A 13,862-nucleotide genomic window follows, 5' to 3' on the forward strand; every position below is an offset into this window, starting at 1 on the left:
CACTCATCGCTTAAACTGTTACCGCTATAAGCTTCTTATCGCTTCCAGCTGCCACTCTGACTTAGACCTAACAAATCGAGATATACATATATCATATCAACCTCTTAAAATGTCATTACTTTATATATAATTTTTAATTTGAAATTTTAAAGATTTTTTGCAAATTTTTTGCAAACTTATAAACATGTTTTAAATTTAAAATTTTACCAAAAAACTTTTTCGCTTTCTTCTCTTACAGGTATGTATTCCGCAGTCACTCTCAAGGCTTTCCCATAAACATATATATACACAAACTTAAATAAGGTAACTTCTTGCCGACTTTCGCCTAATGAAGAAATCACACAAACTTTTGATTTATTTATTTCCGCAATTTGAAATTGAAATCAACAAACCTCCCATCGAAATCACAAAGTAAAGTTTTAAATTATTCTTCATTTGCTTGCGCTACGAACCACCACACACACACACACCAATTGGAAAGTGAATTCACGCAGACCTGATGAAAAATCAATTGGCAATAAACACAGGAAATAGGAAATAAAGAATTAAGTTCAGCAACTCGTTAAACAAAAAATCAAGAGAGAATTGAATTGAAATGAAGAAACAGAAACAGAGAAAAAAACCAAATAAGAGATTGGTAGCGCAAAAGAGAGATAAAGCAAAGAAAGTCAACAAGCTCAAGATTAAGCTGCCAAGATTTAAGATAAATACGGCTATGTAAACAAAAACAAAACTGAAACTCTAGACTGTATTGCTGCTGCAGCGCGCATAAACAAATACAAACACCCGCCCGCAAGAATACAAAGCGTTCTTAGACATACATATATGTATGTATGTATGTATGTATGTGTAGAATTCAGTTACTCCTTTTCTTTGCAACATTGCAAATGCAAGACCAGTCACACATTGACTACTTTACAATTGTGAGACTATATACTTCGGTAATGTTTGAATGTAGGAGAGCCCTGTAGAGAAGCTCTTACTCACTTTTTATTTATTAAATCCCTTATTTTTTTAGAAAATTATTTTCCTAGAGAGACATCTTGGCTTCTGGGCTAACGAAATGTAAACATGGTCTGATTCAAGACTTGTATAATACAAATTTTGTCAAACAAGAGTAATCCTAAATGTAGGCAACGCTCAGTAACTAGCTGATATACGAACTTTATAATTTAAGAGTAATCCCAAATGTAGGCAATACTTAAAACTGTTGCCTCGGAACTAACTGGTGCGAGATTAATGAGCTTTGTAATTCAAGAGTAATCCCAAATGTAGGCAACACTTAAATCTGTTGCTTTGTAAATAGCTGGTGTGAGACTTGGCTAATATGAGCTTTTAAATTCGATAGTAATCCTAAGTGTAGGCAACGATTAAATCTACTATTTCATATTTATATTTTGGATTTATTAATATCAGCAATATTTTGCCTGGCACTCCCACATTTTCGTATGAAAAAATTCTAAAAATATAAATTTTCAAATATCATTTCTCCTTGGGCCATGCATCTACATACATATATATTTACATACATACATGCATTACACGCTCACTCACTCACGCGTGCAAACGCAAACACGCTCGTTAGTTAAGTCGAGTCAGGAAGCGCAAACAACTAAAGTAGCTGTTGCAAAAGTTAACGGCAAACTTGAGCCAGCATAAAAATTAGAAAACCTACAAATGGTCAGACTGGTTAGGACCAAATGTGAGCGAGAAAGAAAGAGAAAGAGCGAGCGAAATAAAAAAAGCAAATCAAGTGCACAGCAAAGTAAAGCGGCAAAACTTTGTGCAATTCCAAGCAAGTACTCGTATACATAACTACATTCTAGAGAGAGAGAGGAATGTGTGTGACTGCCAACTGGTGGAGTGAGTGGCACTGTGCGCAGTCGAATGTAATGAAAAGTTTGAATCAATATTTGTGCAAGAAATTCAATTTCAACGAATTAAAAATCGTATTGGTGCGACTCCGTAAGCGTGCGGAAAAGTAAACTTTGAAAATTAGTGGAGATTTTCGATTTGAAAAGTTCGGTTTAGTCAAGCATATTGATTGGCTGCTGCCACGATCAAAAGGCGCAAAAGCAACAACTTCGCTTACGGCGCGAAATGAAATTGCCGATGCGAAGTTTATGGATGAAGTTGTAGCGCATATGTAGCGCTTGCAAGCTTAAAAGCACAACTCGCGCTGCAGTTCGCATTTACTCGTTGCATTTACTCGTTGCATTATGGAGTTGTTTTCTTAAGCGTGCTTTTCGAGCAGCTCACCGATTAAGCGGCTTGCAATTTAATGATCTGCAAGCGAGTGCTGCTTGCAGTGGCATGCGTTTAAACAGGAAAATGTGCAAATGATTAAAGGATAATTATCTTTGTTTTTATATATATATAGACAGATGTATTGCACTTGTTGTTGTTGTTGTATACAACACATTCGAACGCGCAACAATTCCTTCACTTCGCTAAGGATTTGCTTTAAAAGAAAAGCAATAAATAAATCCAATCGCCGACGGCAACGCAACAGCAATAATCTCGTTGCATGAAAATGTTGCATGTTGCACATATGAATATACATATATAAATATCTGTATAAACAAATCTATATTTATTAAGCATCTCGACGAGCATCCACAGGCGGCTTTAAACACGCACACACACACACTTATATATATACATTTATATAATAAATGCATTGTATTTGCATTGATGTGCCATATATTTGCTTGCGTTTCTTTTATTTATATTTCCAAATAAATTCCCTTACACAAACTCTCGAGTATATACACAGTTACATATGTCTGCAGTAAATATTTGTGGCGTATATTTGCATTGGCGGAATTGAAAATTCGCAGAACAATCAAATGTTTGCCAACAGCAGTATGCTGTGTGGTGTAGACTGCAGTAGATTGCTTTGCGGCGCCTTGTTGTATGCAAAGAAATCACACAATCTAGTGGAAACCACACGAATATACATATGTACTTAGTTTATAAATACATATATGGCTGGTTTTCTATATGGTATTACAAATAAAATTCTTACCGGGTGAAGGAACATATTTTTTTTTAGTTATTTGAGCACTTGGAAATGAGATGTAATACATTTTCGTACAAAATAATATGTTATGGACCTTCTTTAGTACAATTTCGAAGGAAAAAAGTAATGATTACCATAACCTCAACATTCAGGAGGTTATTTTGGTAAGAAAATTAGAGAATCTTTAAGCTCACTTTTCCCATAGTCTCAATATTATAGGTTTCTTTAACCATTATGGGTTTCTTGATGTCCTTAAATCAAAGTTTGAGATTAAAATAAAAATTCAGTTGAGCACAGCGCCATCTGTTGAGCACTTACACAACTTGTCTTTACCAATATATATAAATAATAACAGAGGTCCCGACGCTGAACCCAATTTTCGACGATTTTCAAGCATAAATCGGCCAATACTGCTGGAATTTCACGTTAGATATTCGTACAGAGTTCATCAGTCGTCGTTGGCTTATTGGCAAATACCATAGACTTGACGTAGCCTCACAGGAAATAGTCTAACGGCGTCAAATCGCACGATTGACTGGGCCATTTCATGAGATAACACTTTAACCAAACTTGGTTTTCAATAAATCGATTGTAACGTTCTCTGTATGACTTGTGGCGTCGTTCTGTTGGAACCACATATTGTCCAAGTCCATATCATCTAATTCGGTCGAAAAATATTCGGTGATCATTGAGCTGTACCGATTGCCATTCAGTGTAACCTGTCGGTCTAGATCATTACGGCCCATAAACCGCACCAAACCATAATTTTTTCGGAATGTAATGGTGACTCATGGAATACGTATGGTTTGCTGCCTGATCAATAAAGCATATTTTGCATATTGACGAAGCTACGTAGCCCCATCGCTTCGTAGGACTTAGCTCTCTTAAAGTTGAGGCCACTGACTCCGAATTTCGGAAGTAAATTTTCATAATTTCGGCTCGTTGTTGGATGGCATATCTTTCCATGAAGAAATGGCAAACCTTACTGAAATGTCATGAGAAATATCAGAAGAGCGGGAAAAAATATGGCGTCGTTTGAAGTCCCTTTTGAAAAAACCCTTTACCTGATGTTTAAAGGAAACTTCAGATCACTTAAGAGGTCTGATGATAATAAAAGAATATGACTTTCTAGAAAACATCATTTGCAGGTCTTTCAAAGTTACTTCTGAACTGCAGGGTGACCAGCTGAGTTAAGCTCTTTGGAATATCACCAAAAATTCTTTCTTTCCGAAATATTTTTAATTGATAATATTTTAATATCACGGATCTAGATTGTTACTCTTAGATCACGTCTGCTTGTCCTAAAAGCTCATGAATGCTCATCAGACAGTAGAGGGAAACATTTAACTTCGGAAAATATTGTTTTATTAATAAATTGGCAAGAAATATTAAGATATATTTCTAAAAAAGTTTCACTGCAACAATTTTGCATAACAAAAGCTACGAAGTGGCACACATAAGGCTATAACTGTTTCTATTTTAAATTTTTCTTCACCATATTTACACACATTCGATCATATGCTTTGTATTTATCCTTTAGAAAAATATGCAAAATAGTAGTCCAGTGCAAACTTATATTGAATTCTTGTGGCTATGAAACCACTTTTCAACTCCAACAAAGCCAAGTTAGCCAAACAAACCGAAGTGCTACACCCACAGTGAGAAAATAAAAGCACTGCCATTTGCACAAACCAATAGATATTTGCTTTGTAATTGTATATATGTGTGTGTATGTGGGAGTGTGAATATAGTAGTAACCTAAACAAACAAAGCAAACGAAGATTAGAATGCAATGTGAGACCCTTTGAGGGCGAGTGTCAAAATTAGAGAGTCCAAATCAAGCAGCATGTACCAAGCAGTAGTATGCGTTGTAAACCTCATGGAAAACTTCCCAAACTAAAGAAACCGCAAAACAACGAAACGTACATACATAACAGAACTTGTAATAGAAAAGAACAAGTGCCGTACACGGCAAAAGGGAGTGATGTGCGGGGCAGCTGTCGAATTCCTTTTAAAGTTGAAGAATTACCTCAAGAAAGTAGTAATTCCGCTCCGTGGTGTTTTTGGGTTGCTTTGTGTTGCTATGCGTCGTTATGTGCATACATACATATTTCGAGAAATATATATAGATACCTACATACGCAAAGCCTGCTGAAGTAGCTTTTATACTCGAATTCTATACCTATGTTTGTATGTGTCTGAAAACTATTTGCAAATATTTGCGTAGGCAACAGTGCTCTTAGTAAAAATGACCTAACTCTACTCAAACTAATATTGATTTGTAGTGAAATTTCCAATAATTTATCTCATGCAATTTTTAAACAAGATATGAAGGAAGTAAAAATAATTACAAATGCTAAAGTGTCTATGAATTTTATGAAAATAATTAAATTTTCTATGTGAACAATTTCAAAAAAAAAACTAATTTTTTCAAAATTCACAAAATCCTACTTAGTCACATTTCACCTAAAACCAAAAAAGTTGCACGTTGCAAGTTTAACCATCGCTATTATGTTAGAAAAAAGTGCTAAATTGAAAAGCTTCATTGTGTAAAGAAATATTTGCATGAAAATCCGAAAAATGTTTACACTTACCAGGTAAAGCAGCAAAAAAAAATATTGCATGCGAGAAAAAAGTTGATTTTTTTGTAATTGCTTTGAATTTGTGCATTAGCAGCAGTTTTTAGCAATATTGTTTAAACTTTTTATCAAAGCTGTTTGCTTTCGATATTTACGCAATATTTTAACGGTTAGCTAGGTGTGTGTGTGTTTTTGTTATCAATTATATAAATTGCTCGTGTTTCTCAACTACTTTTATATGGGATTTTGTAAACCTTTTAAACATTAAATTGCAAAGTACGCAATTTCTATAGGAAACTGTATGTAGCAGGGGCCTATATTTCAAAAATGTAGTCAGACATATTTAAATGTTCGAATACATATGTGAATAACTCAAATCTTTTTGTGGATTATTGGAAATTTAAAATATATATTTTTGCTTTTAAAAACATAGCTGGCACTAACCTTATACACAACAGTAAAATATTCTATAAAAAATATCCATAAAAATATATTATAAATTTTCTTATATTTTGTTATAATTTTACGAAATACCAAATATCAAGAGCTGTCTTACAACTTTTCGTTACCATTTTTTTTGTACAATTTGTCTTTTATCTTAATCTAGATTTTAATCTCGGCGATTTTCTGTCCACTGTTGCCAAATTCCCTTATAAAGCTTATTCTGTAAAGATGATATGGTCTTAAAACAAACAAAAGTTTATTGAAAGCCAGATCCGGAGTATACAACTGATCCGCAAGCAATTCTATGGCTTATATAGTCCATAGTGTTGTTATTTTCCTGTCAACCGATGAAGGAGAATCCAAGTTAACGAAGAATACACGACCCATCTATTTGAAGTAGTACAAACAATTATGCTCAACTTCAGTCGTCTATCTCCGGATGCAATTGTATCTCTGGAAAAGTCCAATTGTCAACATGTTTCGGCGATTTTCGTTTGTTAAAGCTTCACCTTCATTGCTTCTTCGGGAATTCTTGACCAAACACAATACTGTCTCGATACCCCACTCCCCATATTCGCCAGGCATTGCTCCAGTTGACTTTTTGTTATTTCCAAAAATAAAGAGAACCTTATCGGGTCGTCGTTTTGCAAGCATTCTTACTGAAAGAGCCAAAGGCTATCACCAAAAAAGAGTTGGGAAAGTGTTTCGACGATTAGAAGTAGCGCTGGCATAAATACACAATATTGAATGGGAACTATTTCCAAGGCGACAACATTAATGTAGACGAATAAATAAATTATTTTTTTCAAGAAACGAAAATTCCTGTTAGTTTTTGAACACACCTGAGACAATGGGTTGTGCTTGGTTTTCTTTTGTTGACTAAATTTTTATTGCACCGCCCTCGTATGTTGCTGGGTTATGCTTTGCTTACAAAATATTTTTACGACAAACACAGCAACCAAAATTCTTGGAACTCACTAATATTCACGTTAATGAGGCTCAACTCAATTTCAGCTACACTTCATAAACAAAATTATGCTAAAGAAAGTATGCGCCTTAAGCAAACAACTTGCAACGACATATAGGCACAACAGAGACGTATGTTTGTATGTAGTTGTACGTAGATGAGTATATTTGCATCATTAACTTACTACTTATGAGCAAATAAGCACAATAGTATGCTAGTACAGCTTTAAGTGCTACTGCGCCGCGCCACAAACACACATATTAACCCACACCTGTATATGTGTATATATATATATGTATGTATGTATTTGTGTGTCGCATTAACGAAATAGCATTTATTCACACAAAAGGCTTTTGGCGAAAGAGAACACAAAAACACCAGGAGAATATAGAACTCATCCAGCGAAATCTCACCTACAAAGTAAACCGCAAAAGCTTTTCAGGTGAGCGTGAGCGTTCGCTTGAATTTATGCTCACTGTAGGTAACGGTACATATGCATACTTAAATGTGGTATTTGCGAAAAAAAAGTCTCGTCGTAATCACCTACATGCTGTTGTAATTTGATGTTGCTAATGAATTTAATTCCATACCAACCGATCCATGATAAAGCGGCGAGACTGAGTGCGGGCAGACACAAAGTGCTCAGGTGGTTTTCGGTTTTTGGTTGAAAAAGATGCGAAAGGGCTTGCAATGAAGTGGTATTGCAGAAGATAGTTATTGCTTAACTTAAGACTGCCAAAAAGATCCTCAGATGTGGTTTTAATTCTAGGAAATTAAGTTTTTCTTTGAAAAATTAAAAAAAAATATGATTTTCAAGATTTTTAATTGTTTTTTGTTCTTTACGTTTTATTATAAATAATTATGATATTAAACAAATTTATTGAAAATATATTTTTCACATACATTGTAGACCCAAGTCTGCACATAAATAAAATGAAATCACACTACATTGACTTAATTGCAGCTCAGCGCAAATCGTTCGGAAATTTCTGCTTAATTACTTACTTGGGTATATAATTTTGATGCTAATTTTACTTCGATAGTATATACATACACACATACATATGTGTGCCTAAATATCGTCGCCAGAAAATCTCAAATAATATACATTACTCAACAACCCTTACCATATATGAAACAGCTACTTCGTTTCCAATACATTGTTGTTGTTTTTGTTGTTGATGTATAAATACCTTTTTTGCATCATCCATATGTACCTATATGTATATGCAATCCAAAAAATTCGTTTAATTAATTTCTTAGCTTTGGCACACTTGATGCAGTGACGACGCACAAAAGTATGCTACAAATTTTGCCCCCAATGCTGCTGTTGCTTGCTAGACTGTAGGCTCATGTTTAACTCGCGTTGTTTTTGTTTTTCTGCTTGTATTTATGTATATATATATTGTTCGTCAGCCGCAAGGCATAGGGTTAATGTGCGCCTCTTTGCGTTAGTATACATGCCTGTGTTAGTATGCGTGGCTGCAGCTTCGCGCCTCTAATATGATCGGCATAGTCTGTACGTGCACAGAATTTTGTGTAATTTTATTGTCACTCAAATCGCTTGCCGCCACAAACTGAATCAGCAAAATTTCGCGGTGGCAGACAGATTCTATACTGATTACATGTGAGTCTGTATGCGTACATTTAAATTTCATTATTGTGTATAACCGCATATATGTTTATGGCTGGCAATTTTGTGGCAGGTGAGTTTATAACAAAATTTTTGTCTCTATTTGTGTTCTCTGAAGCTTTAAGAACTTCCACCCAAAAAGCGAGTTTAAAATCCAAGCTATATTAATATGGTTTTGGATATATAACATCACCTATACATACTCATTCGTCCCAATAACAGTAATTACGCACCTCTCATTCATATATTTGCACATAATTTTATTTATATTTCATTCAAATGAGCGCTTAATTTGTATTAATAGTTATAATTAAGTACATAATGCCAATAAATACAAGAAATATTGACTATTATTCAATAGGAATAGTGAATATTAATGAAAGTAGGAATACATATATATATATATAAACACAAGTAATGGTTAAAGCATTACAGAATTTGACTAAAAGTTGGCAAACACACTTGCTTGTAGCTGCCAAAGTATGTCTGTATGTATGTATGTGTGTGCGTTGCAATCACAATTAAAGCTGCTCGTAGGTATATTTAATTATGTAGTATATTGGAGAACGCAAATATTTCAAAAATTACTTGAAGCAGCTGCCTTCACTGCATACATACATACATTTGTGTGCCTCAAAAACGCTTACAACATTTATGTTTATGTCTTTTAAATACTTTTTTTTATCGAAATACTTATAATAAAATGCATTGGTATACAATTGCAATTGGTTTGGGATTTTTGAAAAAATATAGTTTTTTTTAGTTTCTTTCTCTCTTCATGTCTAACTTCTCATTCTACTTCTACATACATATAAAGTTATATGTAGTATTTATGCCTTCTTACGTGTTTACAATTCAAATTTTTCTTTGTTTAAATGTACATATATATACATAAAAGAGATCGCCATTTCTTAACATTTCACGCGTACATTTATACATATATTATTATTTTTTTTTTTTTGTTTAAAAAATTTTTAAAAATTTTGGCCATATAATAATAAATTTGCCTTCGCGCTAATTTAGAATTATTTTTTTATATTTATTATTTTCTTTTAAATTTTTATTTCTCTTCCTCTTTGGTGTTTGTTTATGCTGCCTTCATTCTACTTCAGTTTTTCTTTCTCTTACTCTCTTATATCTCATCACTTGAGGTTTATGTGGCAAATAGAAGCTCGCGTTGCATATTTCACATACTTAGCTTGCAACATTCGCAATACATTAACTTTGTTAAGCTATTCAAATTCAAAATACATAATTTGTTGTAGTTTTGTTATTGTTAAAAGTAGTTGTTTCTGCCTTTGTCCGCGTTGTTTTGTAGTGAGTTTTCTGAAATCCTTGTTGTGTTTAAGTACTGCTTTGGGGTTGCTCTAGAGCAGAAGCTCGTCATCGCTGTCGGTGAATTCGCCATTCGGCTCAAGCAACAGGTTGGCTTCCTCGTTAGACTGCACCTGTTGGATAGATACAAATTTGTTTTAGATGCTGATTGAAATTAGTTGGTATTATAATTAAAATTGTAGTCAATATCAATATCAATATCAATATCAATATCAATATCAATATCAATATCAATATCAATATCAATATCAATATCAATATCAATATCAATATCAATATCAATATCAATATCAATATCAATATCAATATCAATATCAATATCAATATCAATATCAATATCAATATCAACATCAATAGCAATCTCAATCTCAATATCAATATCAATATCAATATCAATATCAAAATCAATAAATTATAGTTAAAAATTATTAATTAGAATTAAAATTAAACCAAATATACTTGCCTTTAAATCTTAAAATCAAAACCGAATATACTTGCCTACAAAACTTACCCTGGAATAGCGCACCGCCGATGTGGTGCGTCTAAACAAGCGTCGCACGCTGTTGCGGCGCTCCGGCGAAAAGGCGAACACACCAAGGCAAGCGACGAAGCAAGTCAACGATAATATGGCGGCCAATATAGCTGTGGAGCGCGACCCAGAAGAAAGACAGTTGAGAAATTGGAAAATTAAAAAAATGTAAAATTTACTGTGGCAAAATAGAGTTACAAGTAACGACATAAGAAAAGCAAAACAACTAAAAAACGTATGCCCGCATGCAACAAAGTTAATTTACCTCCAATGGAGCCAGTTTGCTCGGCAGGATGTGTGCCGCCGCCATTATCTGGGCCGCCTGCTGGTGCGGTCGTGCTGCTTGTTGTTGTAGCTGGTGTTGTTGTTGTTGTTGAGGTGCTGCTATCTTGCGCCGTTGGTGGTGGCATCGCCAGACTGAGGAATTTGCAGATATCCGGCGTGCGCTGATGCACAACCAAGTTGCATTCCTTGCCCGCCTGCAAGAGGCACAGAGTAAAAGAAAGAAAGAGAGAGAGAGGTTAAAAATTAGAGGATATTAAAAAAAAATTAAAATAAAAAACTTTTTGCCATTTAGCAAAGTAAGCTGGTGTTGCAAGTAACTAAATGAATATATCTATGTGTGTGTGTGTGCTTATTTTGTTGCAAGCAAAAATTAACAAGCTTATTCACACTTAGTGAATGCCGTTATTTGCTATTACTGTTGTTGTTGCTTGTACAGCTGCCAGCTTACATGGCAATGAGGATTTGCCACAACCAAAGCAGCACATGCGTGTGTTGCATGTGGCAGTTAGTAAGTAAGTGTGGCAAGTAGCTGTGTGTGCAATTTGCTTAAGTGAACATTAATGTTCCAGCGCGTGACTTGCGCCACACCGACGCCCCAACGCCGCCCACACTATCCACCGCCGATGTGCAGAGGCAGCCACCAGCCATGTGGCAACGCGGCAGTCAGCGAAGCGGCAGCAACAGTAAACTTAAATAAAAACCCATTTTCAAATTGCTGCGGATAAATGTAAATGCCTGCCAAGTCGCTGGAGAAATCTCGCGCTGTTGTTGTTGTTGTAAGAGTAGTAGAGACACTTGCTAGTTGCACTTGCTTCGCATAGAAAAAATAGAAACTGAATTGAAGACAGCACGCAAGGAAACTGGCGCTCCAACTCGCCTGCGTAGACAGACAAACGAGCCGTCAAAAAGGAATTAAGGGAGGAAAACTAGACAATTTTCCACCTTGTAAAAAGCTAATACGAGACAGTGCAGATAGTAAAATGTGATAATGTCTTGAAAGAAAATGGGAAATAAAAACGAAAAATGGAGAAGTAAAAAAATGCAAACCAAGTTGCACATAACGGTAGTATAGCATAGAAGTGCATGACAGCCTCAAAAACCCAAGATGGCATGAATGAATACGCATCCGTTGCCGCGACGCTGAATGTCTTGACAACATTAGTTGCACAGCCACTTCACTGCACCACCGCACTCGCTAAAGTTTCCGGAATTCTTCTTGAGTAATAACCATTTTTATGTGGCATACACTTTAAATATGCGTGTGCATAAGTGTGCGCGCCTGCAGGTAGACTACTTAAAAGTTGACGGAAAATAAGGTAAATAGACGCAATAAAAGAAGGTGATGGGAAAATAAAATCAAAAGGGAAAAGAGTAAAAAGTGAGACAAGTGTAAAGTAAATATAAAGAAATAAAGAAAAAGGTAAGTTGATGGAAAAGTGGTTGTCAAAGAGAAGTCGTCAAATTAAGTTAATTTGCAAATAAGTGGCGGTGAAATATTAGGTAAAAGTAAAAAAGCAATAATATTCAATTTTTGAAAATTATTTTTTAAAATTAAAATTAAAATTAAAATTAAAATTAAAATTAAAATTAAAACTAAAATTAAAATTAAAATTAAAATTAAAATTAAAATTAAAATTAAAATTAAAATTAAAATTAAAATTAAAATTAAAATTAAAATTAAAATTAAAATTAAAATTAAAATTAAAATTAAAATTAAAATTAAAATTAAAATTAAAATTAAAATTAAAATTAAAATTAAAATTAAAATTAAAATTAAAATTAAAATTAAAATTAAAATTAAAATTAAAATTAAAATTAAAATTAAAATTAAAATTAAAATTAAAATTAAAATTAAAATTAAAATTAAAATTAAAATTAAAATTAAAATTAAAATTAAAATTAAAATTAAAATTAAAATTAAAATTAAAATTAAAATTAAAATTAAAATTAAAATTAAAATTAAAATTAAAATTAAAATTAAAATTAAAATTAAAATTAAAATTAAAATTTATTTAATTTTATAAATAAAATAAAATTATAATTATAATTATAATTAAAATTAAAATTAAAATTAAAATTAAAATTAAAATTAAAATTAAAATTAAAATTAAAATTAAAATTAAAATTAAAATTAAAATTAAAATTAAAATTAAAATTAAAATTAAAATTAAAATTAAAATTAAAATTAAAATTAAAATTAAAATTAAAATTAAAATTAAAATTAAAATTAAAATTAAAATTAAAATTAAAATTAAAATTAAAATTAAAATTAAAATTGAAATTGAAATTGAAATTGAAATGATAATTAAAATTAAATTATAATTATAATTATTATTAATTATAATTTTAATGAATTATAAATATAATTAAAATTAAAATTAAATCTTCATTTAATGTTTTTCACAAAATAATGAAATATCAGTTATACAAATTTTAATAAATTCATGCGAGCATCGACGATAATTTAATATTTTACCTACTGAATCTGTTAAAAAAACGTTAAACTGATAACATAGTAATCATATTTCCAACATTAAGCAATATCATTAATACATTTTATATGTTTTTATTATTACATTTAAAAAAAAATGTTTAATCTGTTTCAATCAAAATACGATAGTTTGGGATACACGTGAACACTACACACCAGAAAAAAACAAAACATAATCCCATTTCACTCATAACTTTTCCTATACAAATTTAATTAATATTAATGAAATACCGCAATTAAACAATTTCAATTGTGAAATTAAAATTTTTCTACTTAACTAAGAGCAAAAGTAATATTAAATGCCACAAAAAAAATGTTGCATTGAAATTCATTAAAACAATTGTTGAACTATGGACACAGGCAACACAAAACACAGTTAACCCTGAACTCAACAAGCGAATGCAATGGTATGGCGTTGCCGCAGGCTTTGAAGGACGCGCACTTGAATATTTTGCATATAAGTGTAATTCCAATCAACAACAAATAGCAACAACAACAACAACAGTGCTTACTTATGTAATGCCAAACAATGCAACCGCAACAGGGTGGAATTATAGCAAAAAAAAAATGCGCCACT

The 13,862-nt window shown here is 32.4% G+C and overlaps 1 protein-coding gene across 4 annotated transcripts in view; it reads right to left on the reverse strand.

Moving 5' to 3' along the window:
- Positions 1-8,884: 8,884 nt before the first annotated feature.
- The window catches only part of LOC105220698 (cation-independent mannose-6-phosphate receptor), a 114,314-nt gene continuing 109,336 nt past the window's right edge, over positions 8,885-13,862 (reverse strand). For all 4 annotated transcript variants that reach the window (XM_011197146.3, XM_054229817.1, XM_054229831.1 and 1 more), the window contains 3 exons: positions 10,775-10,988; positions 10,492-10,622; positions 8,885-10,093 (listed from right to left, as the gene is read on the reverse strand). In XM_011197146.3, coding sequence (XP_011195448.2) covers positions 10,013-10,093; positions 10,492-10,622; positions 10,775-10,988 — 426 coding nt within the window. In that variant the 3' untranslated portion in view covers positions 8,885-10,012. The remainder of the gene's footprint in view (positions 10,094-10,491; positions 10,623-10,774; positions 10,989-13,862) is intronic.

This window comes from Zeugodacus cucurbitae, chromosome 2 (genome assembly GCF_028554725.1).
Source record: "Zeugodacus cucurbitae isolate PBARC_wt_2022May chromosome 2, idZeuCucr1.2, whole genome shotgun sequence".
NCBI classification, from domain to species: Eukaryota; Metazoa; Arthropoda; class Insecta; order Diptera; family Tephritidae; genus Zeugodacus; species Zeugodacus cucurbitae.